General features: G+C 49.1%; 1 protein-coding gene across 3 annotated transcripts in view; it reads right to left on the minus strand.

Annotated features, from left to right (window-relative positions):
- Window positions 1-2,644: 2,644 nt before the first annotated feature.
- The window catches only part of AFAP1L2 (actin filament associated protein 1 like 2), a 65,024-nt gene continuing 46,803 nt past the window's right edge, over window positions 2,645-20,865 (minus strand). The window contains exons 5-20 of one of the 3 annotated variants that reach the window (XM_056494473.1): window positions 20,122-20,212; window positions 16,653-16,736; window positions 14,181-14,386; window positions 13,444-13,623; window positions 12,784-12,873; window positions 11,939-12,023; window positions 11,229-11,333; window positions 10,493-10,704; window positions 8,671-8,816; window positions 8,064-8,175; window positions 7,169-7,405; window positions 6,884-7,085; window positions 6,501-6,668; window positions 6,074-6,255; window positions 5,340-5,468; window positions 2,645-4,981 (exon numbers count right to left, since the gene is read on the minus strand). In XM_056494473.1, the coding sequence (XP_056350448.1) occupies window positions 4,955-4,981; window positions 5,340-5,468; window positions 6,074-6,255; window positions 6,501-6,668; window positions 6,884-7,085; window positions 7,169-7,405; window positions 8,064-8,175; window positions 8,671-8,816; window positions 10,493-10,704; window positions 11,229-11,333; window positions 11,939-12,023; window positions 12,784-12,873; window positions 13,444-13,623; window positions 14,181-14,386; window positions 16,653-16,736; window positions 20,122-20,212 (2,256 nt within the window). In that variant the 3' untranslated portion in view covers window positions 2,645-4,954. The remainder of the gene's footprint in view (window positions 4,982-5,339; window positions 5,469-6,073; window positions 6,256-6,500; window positions 6,669-6,883; window positions 7,086-7,168; window positions 7,406-8,063; window positions 8,176-8,670; window positions 8,817-10,492; window positions 10,705-11,228; window positions 11,334-11,938; window positions 12,024-12,783; window positions 12,874-13,443; window positions 13,624-14,180; window positions 14,387-16,652; window positions 16,737-20,121; window positions 20,213-20,865) is intronic. The other 2 variants (XM_056494472.1, XM_056494471.1) reach the window with 2 other exon arrangements.

Consider the following 20,865-nt stretch of genomic DNA (forward strand, 5'->3'; position numbering starts at 1 on the left):
CCCCTGTGGGATCAGCCCACCCTCTCAAACAGCAGTATATTTACATTGCCTGGGACATGGCTCATGCCTTCCTTGCCTTCTACAAGTGCTTAAAGCCTTTTCCTTGTGCTGGGTGCAGGTCAGTTTGTACAGTGCTGCTGCTGAGCACTTTCTCTTGTGGCTAATGTGATGTGGTGTAATCTACCTGTGAGTTCTTTATTTTAATGCACAGGCATTGAGTATGTTTTTAGCATGAGTGGGCTGTATGAGGGCTTGCCTGGGTTCTGAGCTGGGGAAACTCTGCATTTTTATCATCATCCTGGTTTAAGCACCACAGGTACACAAATATTTCTTTGTGATTCAGGGAGCACAGACTGCAAAATCTCATGCTGGAGACAACATTTTAATGCTGGACAGGATTTATCTATCTCTGTGCATCAGTTTGTCAAGTAGAGATGATGTGAGAGATTGGAAACTCATGGAGTAGCTCAGGAAAGCTGTTTCTAAACCCAGTTTTTGGGCTCTGAGTACACCTGGCTGAGGTTTCAGTGCCAGAGTGCCCCAGGGATCCCCAGATGTCAGGGATCTACATGTGCTGTGACTGTGACCTTCCTCCTGGCATTCCTCCTGAAAGCAGCTGATTCCTGGTGCCTGGATAGATGCTCAGACTTCTCTGGCAGCAGCAGCAGCACCCAACAGTTCTCCTTTTGTATGAGACAAAGCACTTTGCAAGGTAAGAAGGTCATGGGGCATTGGGAGGAGATGGGAAAAGCCAGCCTGATAATTAGGATATATGGGATGGTCTTGGAGAGACCTGCTGATCCCACAGACAAGCAGGACACTGCAGAGCATTTTTTGGAGCTGTTTTTTTATTTTTAAAAATCTGACTTGAAGTTCCTAGCTAATTTCTAGGTCCTTTCTGTTGTAAATTTCTATTAAAAAAAAAAAAAAGTAGGTAAGTGGCTTGGGTCTCTGACATGATCCCTTATTAAATTAATCCTCAAAGACTTGCCTTCATTAAATCACCTGATGGGAGCTCATTCCCTTAAGGCTGGGTCAATATTTGAGGCTGGCACAGGCACTGAAGAGGTGGGGTCCCTGCAAAGCCAGCACTAATCCTGTCTGGCATCAGAGGAGCTCAGAGGATGCTGTCTGTGCCAGGCTGTCATCAGTGTCTGGGCTGCTGTTACTAGAGGAGCTGTGAATTACTCTCACTCTGGAGGATTGCTGGGTGAGCTTTGGCCATGTGCTGACTCCAGGAAAGAGCCTGTTTCTCTTTTAAAGAAATGGGATTTAAGTAAGTGCCATGATTTTCATCCCCTTCAGCAATGAAAACCATGCCTGTTTGTGGTAAGTCAGTGTTGGATGGCACCTGCTCTGTGAAGGCTGCAGCAGGGAAGCTGGGTTTGATCCCACTGTGCCATTCTCCCTGCATACCAAAAGCCAAGGCCAGCAGGAGGTCTGCTGATGCTCCCTGTAAAGCCAGCTGGCTTCTTCAGCTTCAAAACCCACTGCAATCTCACTCTGCAGTAGAAGTAAATTTATTTGATTCATACCTGAGACATCTTACACAAACATTCAGGCCAACTTCTCCACTGATAAGAGGTAGTTTTGTTTTCTTTTTCCTTTAAAATCTGTCACTTCTGTCTTACAGGCAAATCAACAAGCCCTCTAGCAACCTTGGTGTGCTAATCATGAAGACCCAGGAGCTTTTTTGGAGTTGTTCTGTGTATCCAAAGCAAGAAATGGGGAGGTACTTAAGCAAGAAACTCACTAAGGAAAATGGTTTGTAGCAGGAAATTTCCCTCCAGAAGAATATGGAATTCTGCTTGGGCCCCATAGTGGCCTGGCTGCAGTGTGCACAGGTGAAGAGTGCTCTGGAATGATGAACAAAGCAGGAACTTTATCAGCTGGAGCTGATACAGGGGTTCTAGAGCAGCTGTAGGCAGTGGGGCAGTGATGCTGGGGAGGGACAAAAGCAGCAGCAGCAGCTGCTGTCCATTCAGTGCACAGAACCAGCCCCCCAGATGGAGCTATCTGGGGATTCCTGGGCTCAGGGGCTGTCAGGACACTAAGGAGCTCATTGGCAGTTTTGTGTCAAGGGCTGAGCTAGGAGAGGCCAGGGAGTGGGACCTTGCCCAGGAATCTGTGCTGTAGCCACAGTGCCTCCCCAACCTTTCTGTGGGAGGGGAGCCAGCAAGAGATATTTCACAGATGTGTCTGTTTTGGTGTCTGTTCTGTGAAAGCCTCAACTGTTTTCTTTAATAGCTTTTTTCCTTCCTTTCCAGCTGAAGCCCATCCTGGTTTTCTGTCAGACTGCAGCAGGCAGTAAGCCTGCACACATTGCTACCTAGTGGCCAGAGGAAGACAGTGGAAAGTTTTCCACTGCTGGTTCTGTGCAAGAGGACTGCTACAAAAATACAGGCAGGAATCTATTACATTTATTCATGTGAATTGTTGGGTTACTGCTATTTTTCAGTGGGTTAGATCTCTGAAAATTGTTTTGCTTGCCAGAGCCATCATTGCTATTTAAGCTACAGTTCACTGCAGTTGTAGACTGCATAGCTAAGGATTTGTAGTAACTAAAGGTAGGGGATTTAATGTACTTGATTGGAAAGTAGAGCAGAGACAGGCCCCATTACTGAGAAAAACACTGGTAACATAATATACTCAACATTTTATTATAAAACCCTCTAAAGCATCACTTTATAGGTCACAGTTACAACAAAGGAAATGCCTTGAGTTAGGAAAACAATGGGGACACAGAGACATTGTTTAACATTTCTTGTTTGGGGAAAGTGTGTTGTCCAGGACTGGCCTGTGTTTACCATTCCCTTGGGGAGACATCCCAGCAGGAGCCCCAGGCTGTGCAGGGGGAAGCAGAGCTGCTCTTGGCCATGCTGTCTCAGTACCACTGTGAAATGTCTGGACAACTTCGGCTGTGGGTCAGGGTGTGGTACTACACGGGTGTTTAGGGTATGGAGAGGGCTCTTGCCAGCTCATCACAGGCCAAAACAAAAGTTTCATGGAGTCTGTGGTCTTCTGTGCTCTGGAGAAGGAAGTCCCCAGAGTCCTGAACCAGAAGAGCCAGCAGTTTATTTGCATGATTTTTTCCTATGTGCAAAACCTTGCACAGGGACAACCTGACAGCTGAGGCTCCTGAGGGCTGAATTACCAATTCCTCCATCTGAATTACCAATTCCTCCATCTGAATTACCAATTCCTCCATCTGCACCACAGTGGAAATAAAGAGTAAAAAAACACAGGAGCACAGCCACCTTTCTTGCTTCCAGGATCCCCTGACCAAGTGTTCTGCTGCACCCTGGCTCTGTGGTGGGGACAAGCAAGCCCAGAACATTGTCAGGACATTCTCACTCACCCCAATGACACCAGCAGCTCTGGATGTCACAGCCCTGGGCATCCCACTGGCTGTCTGGCCTTTGTGTGATGAAAGAACAACCCTTCAGAGGTGGTTTCAGGCCTGTCAAATATTTTCAAGGGGGAGGAAGGTACAACATTTTTCCTGTCTGCCTTTACCTCAGCTTTGGGGTAGCCACAGGACCCCAGGGACAACCCATCCTGGGAACTGATGCTGCTTTAACTTTGTAGGGTTGGAAAACATGTCCAGCCCATCCAGTCAACCCAGTTACTGTGCCTGGGCTCTGAAGGGCCACCAGAGGAGTCAGGAAAAGGTGTCTCCAGGCCATCAGACATGTCAGCATGTTACAGGGAAGGGAGGACTGCATAGATTTCTGCCAACCCACTGCCACCCATCAAAATTCAATTTCTCTAAGTTCAGCAGTTCCAAACATCCAACATCTTTCACTAGAAAGCATGGGGAGAGAAAGAGAGGGGGGTGGGCTTTGTGGGCCATGCTGCCAGGGCCCAAAGGCAGTATTGATGATCAGGAGATCAGGGTGACAGCACCACGATGGCCAGCAGCTCAGCAGAGCCCTGGCAGGGCACCTCACTGCAGGCAGGCTGCTCAGCCCTCCAGTGTGGAGGACACAGGGGCACAGGGATGGCTTCAGCTGCAGCTCTGTGAGGATCAGACCCACCACAGCTGGGGCAGGAGCATGGGGGCTGCTTTACCTCCCCTCTCTTGGGAAGGGGCAACAAGCCCTGAAGGATACACTGGGATCCAGCCTTCCTATGAAACAGCTGAGCAAGCCCTCAAATATTACTTTTTTTCCCTTTTTTTTTTTTTTTTTTTCAGAATAAACCCCTCAGGAAAAGTAAGAACTTCAAGAAAGTTAACTAAATCTGCCTGGCAGATCTTTGCCCAGAGCTCTTGGTGCCTCCAGTCTGTAACACAGCTTACAGCATGAGAAGGTGAGCAGCTCAATATTCTAGCAAAGCTCCAGCTGGTAGGAGATACTGGAATGAACCAGGACACTGACTAAAAATACCCTGGGACAGGCTGCTTCTCATGCATGTTTGAAGCACTGCTCACATGTGGGGATAGCCCTTGACTGAAGGCTGGATGAAATACAGCTGAGTGATGACTGGCAGCAAGACAAGTGAGACTTTAGTTGACTCCAATTTATCAGGACAGGTACAAACTCACCAGGCTGAGGAATAGTAGAGGTCCCTTCTGAATCCACTACAGCCACTAATATAGAAACCTTAATAACTCATTGATAAACCTTCAGAGTAGAAATACACAAAACACCCCTATTTACAGTAACATTCTTGTTTACATCAGCTGGGTTAGGACTTTGATGGAAGGATTGCCACCGGTTGTTATTGTTTTAGCTACATGATTGGGATTTGCCTGGAAAGAAGAAGTTCATTTGGGATGACTGGTATCAGCAGCTGTTGACTCCAGTGCTGTGTCAGAGCCGTGGGTGTGCTGTGGAGGAGGCACTTGGTGTGGGGTGGTGCTGAACACCCAACCTCCACCAACAGATGGTTGAATCCCCTGGGCCATGCGTGGGCAATTCGAGTCTTTAGTCCATCTCTGAACAACGTGCTTCTAACTAGCTCCCTTCTTCTCCCATTCCTGCCAAGGAATAAAGGCAAATTAGTCAAAATGCAAATCAGGTGAGCCACAGCAGCCATAATGTGCACGGGATCAACATGAGCATCTGGTCCCCAAGTGCTTTTGGCTGCAGGGTGGGTCAGGAATATCTTTAAGTTATAAGCAATGCATATATTTTTTCATTTAAATTGTAGGCAAGGCAAACACAGGTGCAAAGACTGGAGGAAATCCAGGTTAATGTGTTCTGAATTGTGTTGGTCCAGGGTGTTTCCCAGACATGAGAGCCCCCCACAACCCCATCCCACCACAGCCAGCTTGCTCCAGTGCCAGAAGGGAAAGGCAGTGGCTGTTCCAGATGGATTTTTCTGCTGTAGCTTACCTTAGCTTTCTGTAGGACTGTTCCCTTCCCCGTGACCATAACAGATAAAGGCCGGTTTTTTAGAGCCGTTGCTGAATTGACCGGTGAGTTCTCGGCGCTGTTTGCTGCACTGGCACTTTTTGCCTGAACCTACAATAAAAATCATTTATGACTACAGACTACTGAGAGAGATTGCTGCCTTTTCCCACCATCTCCTAGTCACAACCCATTAACAAGGAGGTGCATTTTTTCAGTGACATACCAATTTCAATAAAACACCATGGCAGTTTGTGGTGTATTTGGGTTCTGAGGACTCTAGAACTAGAGATACAGAGCAGGGTGCAGGTGGTGGAGAGCTCCATTTCATGGGAAACAGCTTCCCAAGAAGGAGTTTAGATGCCTGAATCTCCTCCTGCAAAAACCATCCCTTAGCTCAGCCAAGTACAGAAGGAGCTGAGTCCAGACCTGCATGGTTCTGGAGGGTGTTGCTCAAGGTCCCACAGGAAAATACAATCACTCTCCTGAGCCCCATCCACCTTTCACTTCCCCTTATTGCTGTTACTTCATTGGATTATTATTACCTTATGTATATTATAGTTAATAATTAATACATCCATATAAGCTATACACTTACACAAGATTGCACATTACACTAATGATGCTATTGTTAATTATTACATTTTTAAGCAGGCTGAGGCTGTGTGACTGCCTAGCTGCCAGAAGGCTGCTGTGCATCCCAGGGGTGCCCCACATACCCGAGGGGCTGTGTTCTCCAGGTGTGTGGTGTCCACTGCCGTGCCCAGAGTCACCGGGCCAGACTCTGCCTTCTTCAGGTTCTCTTTCACCTCCACCAGGCTCAGCTCCAGGTCCACCCTCTGGCTTTCCTTCCTTTTGCATTCTTCATCTATCTCCTTCAGCCTCTGCTCCAGGCTCTTGTCTGTGAGGGGACAGGAATCTTGGTGCCTGCTGGGGACCTGGGGAGCTCCTGGGGGGAGCAGGGATCAGGGCATGTCCTGCACATTTTCCTTGTGTTTTACCCAAAGAGGGACTCTGGCTCTTGCTCTAGTGCAATTTGGGTTATGTGGTTTGGCACAGAGCACCAGTTTCTCCCATCCCTTCTGGTCCCAGGAGGGCCAGGTTCATTGCCCCTCTTTCTCCACATCCCACCTTGCCCTGCTGTACCTGTGCTGCCACCCAGCATTTCCTTCAGCTCCCTCCTCTCCTTGCGCAGCTGGGTGAGCTGAGCTCGGATCTCCTCCTTCTCCTTCTCCAGCCGCTCCTTCTCCTCTGTGAACCGTTTCACCTCTGCCTCTGTCCTGTTCTTGCCCAGCTTGGTTTCCACTGCTGCTGCTGCAAACACAGCCCACCAACAACAAGCTCAGTCAGGGGGAAAAAGCAGGAGGGAGAAAACCTTTCCAGGTGCTTGAAAAGGAAACAAGGGAAGGTCTGAAAAGTCACCAACCACTAGAGTGAGCACACAGACTGCTGTAGAGCAGAGGCAGGTCAAAATCACAGTGCACCACCTCTCTTTAAGCACCCTTGGGCCACCTGAGCAGCACACTCACCTGGCAGGGGCATCTTGGGCCGGTGTGCAGGCTGGGGACTGCCCACTGGAACTGTGCCCACTAGAACTGTGCCCACTGGAACTGTGCCCACTGGCACTTCAGGGGCCACCTGGGGGAAGGCAGTGCTCTGCTGCTGGCTCTGGATTTTGACAGCAGGCACCTGTGGCAGAGTCTCCTGGGGCTCTGGCTTCTCTGGCTGTTTCTGGAAAGGAGAAATGAGGTGGGATGATGAGTTGTAGGGCACTGGCTCAGTGATTAAGCCTGGCATGGTGGTTTGGACAGTACCTGCTCCGAGGTCTCTGCTGCCTTAGTACAGGGCTCAGCTTCCTTAGCCACAGGGGCTGTCTCAGCTGTGCTCTCTGGGGCAGCCTTGGCAGCCCTTTCTAGAGATGGTGAGCTGAGGGGTGAAGACTGGCAGGACATCTTGCCAGCACAGTGTAGTAAGGACTTCACTGGGGTGAGATCCAGATACACTCTGTCTTGGTCCCCCTCCAATTTGCTCTCACTCTTGGGTGCTTCTTCCTGCAAAAGAGACCAATCTGCTGAACTAGATGTACGAGAAACATCTCACTGCAGAGCAGCACTATCTCAGGCAATCTGGAGTATTTTCCAGAAATCTTAGAGGAACTAAAACACCAGTCTCAGAGTCATTCCCCAGAGGGCTTTCTGAAGTACTGAAGGGAAGGCCCCTCCTGTTTTCCTTCAATAGGTCTCTCTGATGGTAGCAGCAGCCCATGCAGGGATATCACACTGTTGTACATCCAGCAAGCCATGCCACATTCTTTGCTTTTCCTGAGGTAACAGTCCCATTCCCAGTATGACCTACTGTCCTTTCACACAGGACTTGATCTTAGAGGCTAAAGAGGAGTTTTGCAAGGCTAGGCTCTAAAAAGCCCACTATCACCAAATAATCCATGCTGTTTGCTGGTGAAGACTGTGGAATTCTATCCCAGCTGCCTGAGGATCTCTACAGTCCCTTTCTGGAAACCCCTCTCCCATTCCTTAGCAACTCCTCTCCACCACTTGATTCTGCTCCATTGCAAAGGCCAGGATTTCCCCAGGGGCTGGGAATCCACTGCAGCAATGCTGGGAAACCCTCCCCTTTCACTGCTGGAGACTCCCCATGGCCAGATGTTTGGCATGGTCCCCCCAGAGCTCCCTGCAGCAGGGCATGTCTTACCACAGGCAGGTCTGGCAGATCCACGTCGTCGTAGAGCTCGTCCTGCTGCAGCCTGCCCTTGGGCAGGTTGTCGATGTAGGCGTTGGGCTCAGAGTATTTCCTCTGCATTAGGCTGTGAACAGGCAGCAGGACATCCCATCAGGGGGACTGGATGTGCTGCATGGCTCTGCAGAGCTGCATTTTTAGACACCTGAGGACAGCAGTCCTGAGGTCTGGGCAGCCAGGCGCACGAGAGGAGAAGGCAGAGCCACACAAAGCAGAGTCACTGCTGCTGCTGCTGCCCCTTAAGCAGCACCCACCAGAGTGGGGCTGTATCTCCCCTCAGCTCCTTCCTTTCTCACCCAGCCCTCAGCCATAGCAGCACAGTGACCCTGTCCCAGTGGCATGATGGACTGGGTGGCTGAGAGCTCAGCCTGCTTCTGCAACAGGTAAGCTGCAGTTCATGCCGCCAGGAAGTGCTCTCCTGTCCCAAAAAAAAGTGACTGAGCTGCAGCTGTGAATTTACCACCCACTTCCATGGCACAAACCCCCAGAAGGGGAGAGTCCCTTGCTCTGGCTTGCTTTCTCTCTTTCCCCATGCAGCCCCAGCCCATCACCAGTGACATACAAGAAGGAATTCTTCGCAGCGCTCACGATGCAGGAAACCCTGTCAGCATCCACGTAGTCGTAGGTGAATTCCTCTGGGTCTGTTTTCGAGCCTGACTCCGACAGGAGGAGGCCCAGCCAGTGGCCCATTTCCTCTGAGGACTTTGCCTGCAGGGTGATCAGACACACAGCACAGGTTGCAGCAGTGCTTTTTCTGCACCCACAGGGCTGATGCTGGTTTAGATTGGGTAGGGAGGCATGCTGGCAATCTTCTGGGCTTCCAAGGGCAAAGATGAACTGCTGAGTATTTATAATAAACCTGAGGCTGCATTAAAAGTACAGCTCTGTGTGTGGACTGATCCAGAAATTGAGCAGCTACATAAATACAGCTCTTTGCTCTGCTCCTTCCTAAAGTTAGCCTGCATTTTCCTTTCAGTGTTGATCAACTCAGCTGTCTACAAGAGTAAGAGAAGTCTCTGGGGCTGGAGATGCTGGCAGGGAGCAGCTTTGGGTGAGGAAAGTGTGTGGGTTTTATTTTGCACCAGCAGAGTGCAGCAATGGGATTGCCAAAACAGAGACAAGGAGACCCAAGCCTGCAGGTCCTGCTGCCAGAGCACAAACCCCTTCCACGGCTCTTTGCAGAGGGGAGAGGAGAAGGGAAGAGTTTAAAGCATCAGAGTCCGTTGCTTTAACATGGTCAGTACCAATTCCCAGCAGCAGTGACATTTACATGAAGAGTTAAATTCTGTGCCATGAAGTCAGCTCTAGCAAATAGCCACATGCACCTCCCAGTGCAAGGGACTCCACCTGAAGCAAGAAGAAGTTGGCTGGTGCAGCCACTTTTTGCATTGATTTGAGGAGTCAGAGCACTAACCACAAAGTAAAATTCAGGGCAAGTGAGTATATATATACACTTTCCAAACTGGAAAGTATATTTTAAGCTTTCAGTCTGTTTTATATAGCAGAGAATTCAGTCCCTGGGAAGCCTGCCAGCCAGCCAGCCATTCCGTACATTGAGTCTGACATTGAGTCTGACATCCCAACAAAATACAGATTCTTCCATTCACAAAATGTCAATTTTCTCAGCACCTCTTCTTCACATCTGTAACTGGGCAAAATTTCTTAGATACAGACATACCCTGAATCAGAAACTAAACAAAAACATCTTCAAATTTCATGGCATGCCCTCGAAGTCAGTTGTTTAGCTATAAATATTCCACCCACTGGAAAAATACAGGAAATTGCTCACATTGTCCACCTCCTACTATAATCATGCTGTCGTCAGAGAGAAGTAAGATTAGAGATAAACAGTCCTGGATGTAGGCAAAGGAAAGTAACAGATGGAGATGCATTCACTTGCACTTTCAGGGGCAGATCTATGATAGGCTTACTTGGGATGTGTGACCCATGGCTTTGGGGCTCTGTGGTCAAAAGATGGAAGTTCTTTGTTCCTCCTAACCACAGCCTTAAATCCCTAAAGTGGCATTCTGCTCATCTACAATTAACCATCTGCAATGCACTCCACAGAACTTGATTATTCAAGGTCATGCTGCAGTCAGGGGAGAGAGATGAGAATGTCCAGAGGACACCACGTCCCACCCTAAGGTAAGTGCCTAAGATGAAGGCTGAATGGTCCCTCTGGAGGTGCCAGCATCAGACACAGCTGGATCACCAGTGAGGTGGGACACACTCCAGGTGACCACAGGCAGATGAACCCAATCCTGCTCTTCAGGTTCTGCTTTGTTGCACTGAGGCTCCTCTGGAGGAACTCATTGGATTTAGACCTCCTGAGGTACCCAAGCTGATGACTTCAGGCAGAGCTTTCTCAGGGACATACAGCCTACCTCCAAAACAAGGCGCTCCTCGCCGTTGTGCAGGATGCGGAAGGAGTAGAGGTGGTCAGGGCTCGGCTCTGGGATGATTTCACAGCCTGCCAGGCTCAGGGGCTGCTGAGCCAGTTTGCTTCTGTTCTTGTCCTGGTAGAAATGGAGGTGCCCATCTTTTATCTGACACCACCGTGACTTCCACTGGCTGTTCACCAGCACATTCAGGTAACCTGCAGGTAAGCACAGCTTACTTAGACACATTTTCCATTTAATCCATATTAATTTGTGTGCCTGGGGATTTCTAATGGGTAAATTATGCCATATTATGCCACAGGCACCAATAAAGAACAAAAGCACAAAGACAAGCTGTCCTATCCATACAAAACAGAGTGAAAAGGGTAAAAATCTTGAAAATTAGACCCTCGCTATTTAGGATAGGTTTGGAGCAGCAAGCTGGCTGCAGATGGCTGGACACAGTTGGTGCCAGGTGGTAAATACAAGCTACACCCTAAGAACTCTCCCTGTAGGCTCCCACACCCTGGGCAGCACAAATGCCCTGCGTGTGCCTGTCTGGTATTACCCACCCTTCTTCTTGGGGCACCCTGAGAGCCAGAGGCACCACAATCTGCATGTATTTACTGGCAGGACCACCTGGCACAGCCACCTTTGAGGAGGATGATGCCTGGTGCTCATCCTGCCCTGCACACTGAGATCCAGCCCTGAGACAAATCCAGGGGCTCATGCTGCCACTTACTTGAAGTCTCCAGGGATCTCTCTGGGCTATCCATGGAGCTGGACTTCTTCCTCCCGAGGTTCATCAGGTTGCTCAGTTTCAGGCCAGTTGTGCCCTTCTTCTTAACTACCAGAAATGAAAAAGACACCTGTGTGGCTTTCCCAGCTGGGGCTCCTGCCCTCCCTCACACACATCCCTATCAGAGGGCAAACCTGTGACTCAGGGACAGGCTGGAACAGTGCAAAGCCCAGGAGCAGGATGGCACCAGTGAGATCAGTTAGGGATTTGTGGAAGATGCCAATCTGTACTGCTTTACAGGGGGTGGGCTCTGACCAAAGGTCACTGCAGGAGCAGTGGCAGGTGCTTGCACAGCTCCTGCTGGGCAGGTACCAACCTCACTTCACTTTCCTATATCGCAAACAATTTAAATAAGAACCATTACCCATAACCATTTACTGTATTCAAGTCTTTTCCTCTCTAAAACAGGAGACACCAGGTGGGAGGGGGTCAAGTTTCTGTCCAAAGAGCTTCTTCAACATTCTCCTACTGAGCACATCAGTCAGGTTGTGAATAAGCTCGTGGAACCAACAGGTAATCCTGGTAAGAATATCAAATTCCCAGCAATGAATGCACACACAGCTTTCATCAGGTCTGTCAGAGGTGGCAGTGGCAGGAGGTACAGGGTCAATGCAGGGCCTGTGTTCTCTGTCATTCCCAGGGCAAAGTTTTACCATCTTTGGTCTCAGCTGTGTCCGTGTGGCCGTCGGTGCTGCTCCCGCTCTCGGAGGCTGCAGAGCATCTCTCAGACACCTCCACCTGCCAACAAGCACCAGGCACAAGCTCCACAGATGCAGGTGACCCATTCTGACAGCCAGAACGTGCTGCAAGGAGCTTTTTCCCCTTCTCCCATCTTATGAGGTCCCACTTTCTCTGTAGCAGACGCTTTCACCCAGACATCCCCAGCCAGCCCACGCACACTGTGCCCTTCCCACTGTTCCTGGACATGCCCCAGCCCAGCTGGGCTCACCTCTGAGGGGACACAGTGGCACCACCCTATGGCCTCCTACCCTGCAGCCTGGCTGGTGGGGGCCTTTGACAGTCCCTGTTGGGGGCATGGGCAGTGGAACATCCAGTGCCCCAACAGGTCCGTTTTGGGTGTCCACCAGAGACTCAGGAAAGTCTCTTTGTCCTCCTACTGTTTTGGAACAAGCTGCTCCCAGGGGAATGTCACCTAAACCTGGGCTAAAGATGGCCCAAGCCCAAGCATCCAAGGGTCTATGTCCCTCCCCAAGCTCTTGGTGAACACAACCATCCCACTGGATAAAATAGCAGCTGCTGCCCTGGACAGTGGGCAGCCAAATGCTGAGCTAGTCTGGGAGGGAAGATATGGCAACAAAATTAAAATGCAAAGGAAAATTAAGGTGGTTCCAAGAATGCTCCTTTTCAGCAGCACAGGGATCTGGTCACACTCATATCAGTCTTTACTTACTTAAAATTAAGGCAGCTACACTACTATCTATTGAAGGAATAAGTCTGGGAAGCTGAGTGCTGGTTCTGTCTGAGAGACAAGATGTACCTTTGGGTAACTGAGACGCTGCGAGTCTGGGATGTACTGGTTGCCTTCACTGCCTCCTTCACAGAGCAGACCACTGGTCTCCTGGATTACCTGTGCACAAGGGGGAAAGAGAGAGAGCTGTGAGAGAGCTGCAGTACCAGGATCAATTAATCTACCTCAACTAGGACAGGCAAAACCACACCAGCGTGGGAGACCCATGGTTTACTGTCCCTGTGACCCTGGGGGCTGTCCTGGTGTTGCATCAGGCATCCAGCAGAAATTGCTGGCTCCAAGTCACAGGGAGAGGCTGCCAGCAAAGGCAGTCTCAGAGCCCTGTGGCTGTCCTGGGCTCCAGGAGGCTCCTGCTCCTGCTGCTGTCTCAGGGGAAGGGCTTCATTTACCCCTGCCTCAGCCAATTCATGCTGGGGACCCACCCCAGACAATTCCCCCTCCAGCCACAGCAGCTGGGCTGGGAGGTCCCCATGTAGCCTCCAGCACACTGAAGGCAGCAGGGAGCTGCAGGAAGAATCTCTCCCAGGACATGAAAATGAAGTGGTATATTTGTATAAAGTCACAGTGAGGAAGGGAGCCAGAGCACACAAGGACAGGGCTGAGATAAGATCTGGTCTCCCACCAAAGCATGGCAGCACCACTGGGACAAGTCCTGAAGGTGACACTGACCCTGAGCCACTGCTCTGCCTGGTCCTTGCTCTGCAGCCCCAGCACAATGACATCAGCATTCGTGGGGATGATCTTCAGCTTGTGCTCTTTCTTCCTCACTTGCTTCTCCTTGTGAATGACAGTGCAGCCCAGCAAATTCACATCGAGCTGGGGGTTGTGGTCTTTGGAGCTCTTGTAGCACTGGGGAGGAAGACAGGAACAGGTGAGAGGCAGAGGAGGAACCTTCCTGCTCACTGGCAGGAGCTCAGCCCCATAAGGGACTCATGCAGCCACATGCATCACATGCACTGAACACAAAAAGGTCCTACAGTTCTAAAAAGGCTGCACAGACTACACACAGGAGATCCCTGTATGAACAGGTACACACACAGCTGACTGCATGCACATATAGTCTGAATTACCTGTTACTGACACAGGATCAAGTATGTGGTTAGCTCTGGGATAAGTATCCCTTCTGCTCAACCACCTCGAAAAGATTCCCCAAAAAGTATCCCTAGACACTTTGGGGGATTGGGATTTTGGTCACAAATGGGTCTTTGTGCCCCCTTCAGCAATCCCATGTCCACGTTCCTTCTGAGAATGGAACAAGATCCCCAAATCTCCAGGACATGGTTTTTGAAGCATTGCTTCAAGGGGTACTTTGTTTTTTGCCAGCTCATTAACATGGTCTGAGGTGCCACTTCCTTCCTCAGCTCATAAAACCAGATTATTTTAGAGAGAGTAGAGGATCTGCTCACCAGCAACCTGGTGTCCTTGATAACACACAGCTGTTTTGCCCACTGTCCCAGCCACTTCTTTCTCCACAGGAAGGCACAGATGCGGGCGTCCTTCATCAGCTCAATGGTGGCCTCTGGGGATGGCCACTGATGGGTTGCTGACTTGCCTTTGCTGCTCTCTTCCTCATCATAGGACTCGTAGGAACTACTAACAGCTTCACCATCTTCTATAACAAATGCAAAGCTCTATCATTAAATCCATTTTTAGAACAACTCTGAGTCAAATGCTTCCCTCAGCCATGCTCACACATGCACAAGCTTCCAGTGCAGGGATGTGTCTTTTGAGGCTCTCCTACAGGAGGATAATTAATAGGAAAATTACCCTCAGAGATCCTTTTTTTTTTCCAGCCCAATATGAATCTCATTGCAGTACTTTGTGCCTAATAGCCTCTGTTAGCAAACACTCAAAAGACACTTCTCAGTTGACCACAAATTTGAGAACGCTCCCTTAGACATTTCCTGATGTTTGCTGCTTTCTCCCCAAAGATGCTGTTTCTACTTTCCACTTCAAGCCAAACACGCATCATCTTTAAGGCAACAGCAAGCTACAATCAGCCCTTGTCCTCTAAATGCCAGAAGTAAAAATGATATTTGCAAGGCCATGCAGCAAGCAATGATCTATTGTATTTGAGATGTCATTCACTTTCTTGTCTAACAGGTCCCTCTCTACTCATCAGCTAAGGGACAAAAAGGGGCTTTGAAGTAATACACTGTTTCAGCACCAAAAATTAGTCATAAATGGCAAATGTGAGGAGCAATAACAACATTTTTAATGTCTAACCTTAAATGGATTGCTATGTAGGATAAGTTGAAATTTTCAATACTCAGCTCTAAGGCATTGCAGATTATTGGAGTTTTCAGCTGATCATTGGTACCAGGCTCACCAAAAACACTGAAAATGTTCTCCCTGACTGCAGGGGGATTTGCAATGCTCTGCTGGCATTTAGAGCTCTAAGTCACAAGATAAACTCACAGAGCAAGATGGTAAGATTGGGGCAACATTTGTAGTTGCAAGAGTTTGTTTGGCAATCTTCTACCAAACAGCATGGAGGAATATTGTTAAGTTTCTCTCACTGGAATTTAATCTAATTTGGATTCTCACCAAATCTTACTATCTACATAAAAATAACATTATCAGATTGGTGCAAATTAAATGAACAAAAGCAGCCAGAAAAGAGAAAGAAAAAGACATTAGGAGCTTCACTGAAGAACATTTTACTTGGGTTTATTTGTTCTTTAAATAAAAGGAACTGAGATGCAGTAACAAAGCTACAAATTTCACTCTATAACCTCCCTCAAGTGATCAAAACTGCACCAATTAAACAAGCTTTTAAAAAAGCAAATACTCCCTTTCAAAGTCTCTGAATGGAGCACATTACTGTCTCACATCTCTATGCCCTCAATGTTTCAAACTGTCCATCTTTTATGGGAAAACTTTACCCCTCAGTGCATTCTCACTGTGCAGACCTTGTCCACAGGCACACTGCACAGAAATTCAGATGGAATAAAAGTGTAGGTGTTTCTCAACCCTACAAACACCAAGAAGCTGAACCTCTGCACTGCTACAGGACCTTTCCATATGCAGCAGCAAGGATGCCTAAGGGAACCTCATCTTCCCAAACTCCTCCTTATCCACATGGGAGTATCCCTGACCACCCCTCTGTCTCTTTTGGAAGTCTCTGGTGCCCCCACTAAACAGTAGGTCAGGCTGCCACCTTACCCCTGGATTCTCCTCTGTGCATCAACCACAACCACAAGTGTGGTTCCCCATGGGATGAGCTCTTCCCTACTGGAAGAGCTGCAGCAACTGTTGGCTTGGTGACACTGCTACAGCCCCATGATGGAAAGGCATTTACCAGGCTGCACAGCTGGAAAACTGGGGAAAAAAAGCTGGAAAACAAGCCTTGCCTGGTGGCTTGTGACAACCCTGTGGTCAGTACTATGGCCCACTCAGTCTCCAGTCATATAGCTCAGGCATCCACAATCTTGGATGTATCTAAGTCCATCTCTGCTTTCCTGTGGGTCTCCCCATGAGCTCCCAGGGAGTTAAATCAATGCCATGATGCAGGAAGATCAGACCATCTTATACTCCCACTCTTTGCATCTGGAGCACCTTCAATCATTCACCAAACAGCTACTCATCAGTACAGCCAGCATTACCCCCCATCAGCTGCACACCAGTGGCACAACCAGGGGAATAAAAGCTAGGGAAGTTCTCTTCATTGTCATCCTGAGCACAGGGAAAGCCACAAAAATAATGCTTTGTGCAGAACAGACAGGGAGAGGTGTTTACCCCCATGCATGTAACAGGCAAATCCAGGGGGAGGAACATGATAATCTTTGCTAAAACTGTGGTTCTGGGGGGTATTTTGGGGTGGGTTTTTTTGGTTGTTGTTTAAAGAAGGCACTTCAGGTTTGGAAAGCATGCCATACCCATGGTTATTGTGGCATAAATAACGCCCTCAGTAACCTGCAACCCTGGCCTGGGTCCAGCCGCAGCAAGCCTACCAAAAAGACCTGCACAGTCAAAAAAGAAAGAGAAAGGGAGACAAAGAGAGAAAGCCACAGATGAGCAAATGCAGAGAACAAGGGCGTCAATCCCTCGCCAGCGAGGCTGTCCCATACCAGCACCCCTTACTTAGGCTGAGACTGCAAACAGGAACAGCATTTACAACCCATCCCCTCGAACAAGGCAGTTCCCTTTAAAACAGAATCATTGTCACCGTAATTAAAAGCAGCCAGGGCTGAAGAGCTGTTCCAGCCAGAATAATTACTGCTCAGCTGGCAGCCACCCGCCCCTCTCGCCTTTTCACTCCGCTCCTTATCGCACCCTCCAATTATGCAAAGGCTGCTGATAAGGGTTTAACACACTTCAGCCCAAGGGGGAAGGGAAGCAGCAGCCTCTGCCTGAGCTGGAAATGAAAGGCAGAGCGTCCCCAGCGGAGGGGTGGGAATGCTGCTGCTGAAAGACAGACCCCAGACCCAGCAGACTCGTCTGCTCGCTTCGTTTTAATTAATTCACCCGCGGGTTGCTGCAGTGCCTCGCAGTCCCACCTCTGCTGGGCAGACCTCTATCTCCCCAGCCCATCTGGAGGATTGCTTTGATGTCCCTTCTTGGCAGTGCACCCACTTATTTTAGTGGTGTTGCTATTTTTGTCTGATTTCTCTACGCCCATTTGTCTGGGGACACATGGGTGTCTTCCAAGGCTCATGCTGTAACACTGTCAGAAACAGCATCGCAGAGGGAGTTTTCACAGGAGCTTACAGTGACAGGACAAGGGGAAATGGATTCAAACTGAGAGAGTTTGAGCTTAGATTTTAGGAGAAAATTCTTTGCTGCAAACATGATGAGGAATTGGCACAGGATGCTCAGAGAGGCTGTGGATGCCCCAGCCCTGGAAGTGCTCAAGGCAAGGCTGGCTGGAGCTCTGAGCAACCTGATCTAGTGAAAGGTGTTCTTTTACATGGCATGGAAGTTGGAACAAGATGATTTTTAAAGTCCCTTCCAACCCAAGCCATTCTATGATTCTGTGAAAGACCACCAGCAGCTCCCTGGACTGCCACCCCCTATCCAGCCTGTGGGGAAAGGCATAGAGGGCTTGGGGATTATTGTGGCCAGGCTTTAGCATCTTTACAGGGCAAAGCCATGCATGTCCAGGCTGCCCTTTAGCAGCAGCAGTCACACCAGGGTCCCAGATCAATTGCTAGCAGTGAGCATCACTGTGTGGGACAGGTACAAAGTACTGCTGATATCTGATAGGGCACAGGCTGGGGCAGGGGGATGGATGGGGAGCCTGTGCTTGTTGGAACTAAGGGCAGGACAGGGACCTGCAGGTTTGCCCACATGCTGCAGCCTGATGTCTTGAGGCAGCCCAGGGCACCAGCATCACTGCCCAGATCCCCTCTGCACAGCACAGCACACTTCACCTTCTGCTGAGCCCCCACAGCCTCTCCTGCCACAGACCTGCTCCTCCACACCTCTCCCTGCTCCTTCTGGCTCACCCCACAAGGAATCACCTCCAACGTGAGGTTGCCAAAGAGCACAGAGATTCTCATGATGCCTCCTTCCTCCTCACACAAAACATGTTTTGTAGCACACCAGTAGAAGGGATGTGGTGGGGTCTGCAGAAGGGACCTATGGCTGAGCACCCACAGGATGCAAAAGGCACCACACACCTCAGTGTGAGGAATCACTGGAATCCTCTGTCCCATCTCTGCTGGCTTCACATCTCCTATCTCCACTTACAGCTGAGAGAGTGCTCAGCAAAACATGGAGCTTACTGGTGCAAGAGCTGATCACAGCAGCCACAGAGCCACCCAGAGCTGCCTCATTTGCACAGTGCTCCCACCATTTGTGCTTTTCTCTTTTTGCAGAGCTCTGGTCTCTCATTTCCTTAGGCATCTGATCAACCTAGATTTCAGAGGGTGCTGGGTGTATTTGCATCTCAGAGCAGCAGGTAACCAAGGAAAAGCAGAGGTGGGAGCTGGGTGTGCACTTATTCCTGCCAGCCAGAATTCCTGCAAGCCTCTGAGCTGAGGGTGAGCTCATGGAGCTGCCTGGATAACACAAGCTGGGTATCCCAGCACATGGATCCATGGCTGTATTCCAGCTAATCCAGCATGTACTTTTTTATGGCATGGCTCTTAACAATTTATCCACTTTCCCAGTGTGCTGCAGGGGGAACAGAAATCTCCTTTATCTTACACTGCAGGCATGGGGATGAGGCTGCAGCACCCTGGGCTGCCCCAGCTGCAGCAGGGCTTCACAAGGCATCACAGCCCCCACCTCAGCCAAATGACCCAGAGCCTTTCAGGAAAACAGGGCAGAGCTGGAGGGGCCCCTCCTCTGCCCTGAGCAGCACCTTTCACCCTGGCCACAATGAGCCTGAACCTCTTCCCACCTCAGCTGGGCACCATCCTCCTGTTCACTGACAGCTTCAAAGCCCAGTGGTTCACACTGGGGCTGGAGAAGATCCAGATTCTCCCAGATGAAGCTCAGATGCAACAGCCAAGGGTTTAGACCCAGATCTTTAACCCTTAACTCTCACTTCTTTGCTTGCCTGGACTCTTGCCACTGAGCTCTGCTCATGCCACACACTCTGCTGCAGACAAGGCTGATAAGCAGAGATCTGCTTCTGCAGTGGGGTGATATAATCTGTCTCCTATGGGCTTAAATGGATTATGAAGTGATGACAAGATCAGCTCTGCTATCAGATCAGAGGGAGGCAATCTCCCAGTGAAGGGTGTTCAGCAAAAGGATGCAGGAATACATGGTAAAAGTGAGAATGTGAGAGCCCAGCATGCAGCAGCCTCCCCCCAGAGGGGTGGGGAGCCCATAGGGGACAGGCATGGGTGGCACTGCTCCAGGACATGGCACTGGGCTGCAAGGGAACCCACACACCTTCCCCTCACACGAAGCGTGGCTTTCTAATCCAGTTTACAGATGGCTCAACTGCCACGAGAGACAGAGCTGAATAAAGAGCCAATTATAAAAATGGTTATCACTCCTAACAGACCAGCAGCATGGATTTTGAGCCCCAAGGGGACAATTAGAGCACTAGGACACGAATGCAAGTCACCACAGCTTCACCACACAGTCCTGAACAGAAACTTGTGTTTGAAACTTGCAGTCTATCTGCCAGAAAACCACCAAGACAAAGAGAACCCACAATGGTTTCTAACATTTTACACTTATGCTATATTGACCTCAGCATATAACTTGGACAGGAAAGTTAAAAATTGGAGTAATTCAGTAGCCTTTGCTTTCCAGTAGCATTAGGTCTGTAATATCAAGTGTGATGAGCAGCAGAAAAGAAATTTGTCCCAAAAGCTGTATGAAATATCTGTGCTTTCATTTACTGAGTCCTTCACGAACCCCTCCCAAGGGTTAGCTGGGATGTACCATTTACAGAGATGTCATAGGGCTCAGCCTCTTCGTAATATCCTTCTGGGGATTCAATCTTGGGGACTGGAGGCTGTTTTGTTTCGAGAATCTGCAGAATAAAAACATAAAAGAAACATGATTTAAGGTAAAAACAGATCCTTCAAAACAACAGGGCTTCCTTTTCCCTTTATTTTTAGCACTCAATGCATCCTAGTGGATGAAATCTTTTAGAAGTGGTACAGTTAGACCAAATATAAATTGAAATTACTGTATAATTGCATCATAAATGTTACTTTCTTTCATGTTGCTGAAAGCCCTGGGAAGATCAACTCATAGCAGCAATTGGAACCCATCAGCCTTACCCTGAACTGAGATTTCTGCTGCACTGATCCCCCTAAGCTGCCCATCCTAACTAGGGATGGTCCTCTGTGCCATGGATTATCTTATCAGGGAACCAGAAGAGAGAACAATTGGTGCAACCCTGGCTTTACTCTGAGAACATAACCTGAGCCATCTCTGTCTCTCCAAGTCTCTGACCAATAGAAAGTAACAGCTAAAAATCTCTGCTTTAGGAACTATATTGGGAATCTTTAATTGTGCTCTTAACAAAAAAACAAAGGAAATGGATAAACAACACCAATGGAAAATAAGCCTTTGAGAAGAGTCCAAGTGCTGGAAAATCCCTGTGGAGCCTGCCAAACCCCTCCCTAAACACAAGCAAGAGCTGGCAGGAAAAACATGTCTTGATCCTTCAGAAATATC

This window comes from Oenanthe melanoleuca, chromosome 6 (assembly GCF_029582105.1).
Source record: "Oenanthe melanoleuca isolate GR-GAL-2019-014 chromosome 6, OMel1.0, whole genome shotgun sequence".
Lineage (NCBI taxonomy): Eukaryota > Metazoa > Chordata > Aves > Passeriformes > Muscicapidae > Oenanthe > Oenanthe melanoleuca.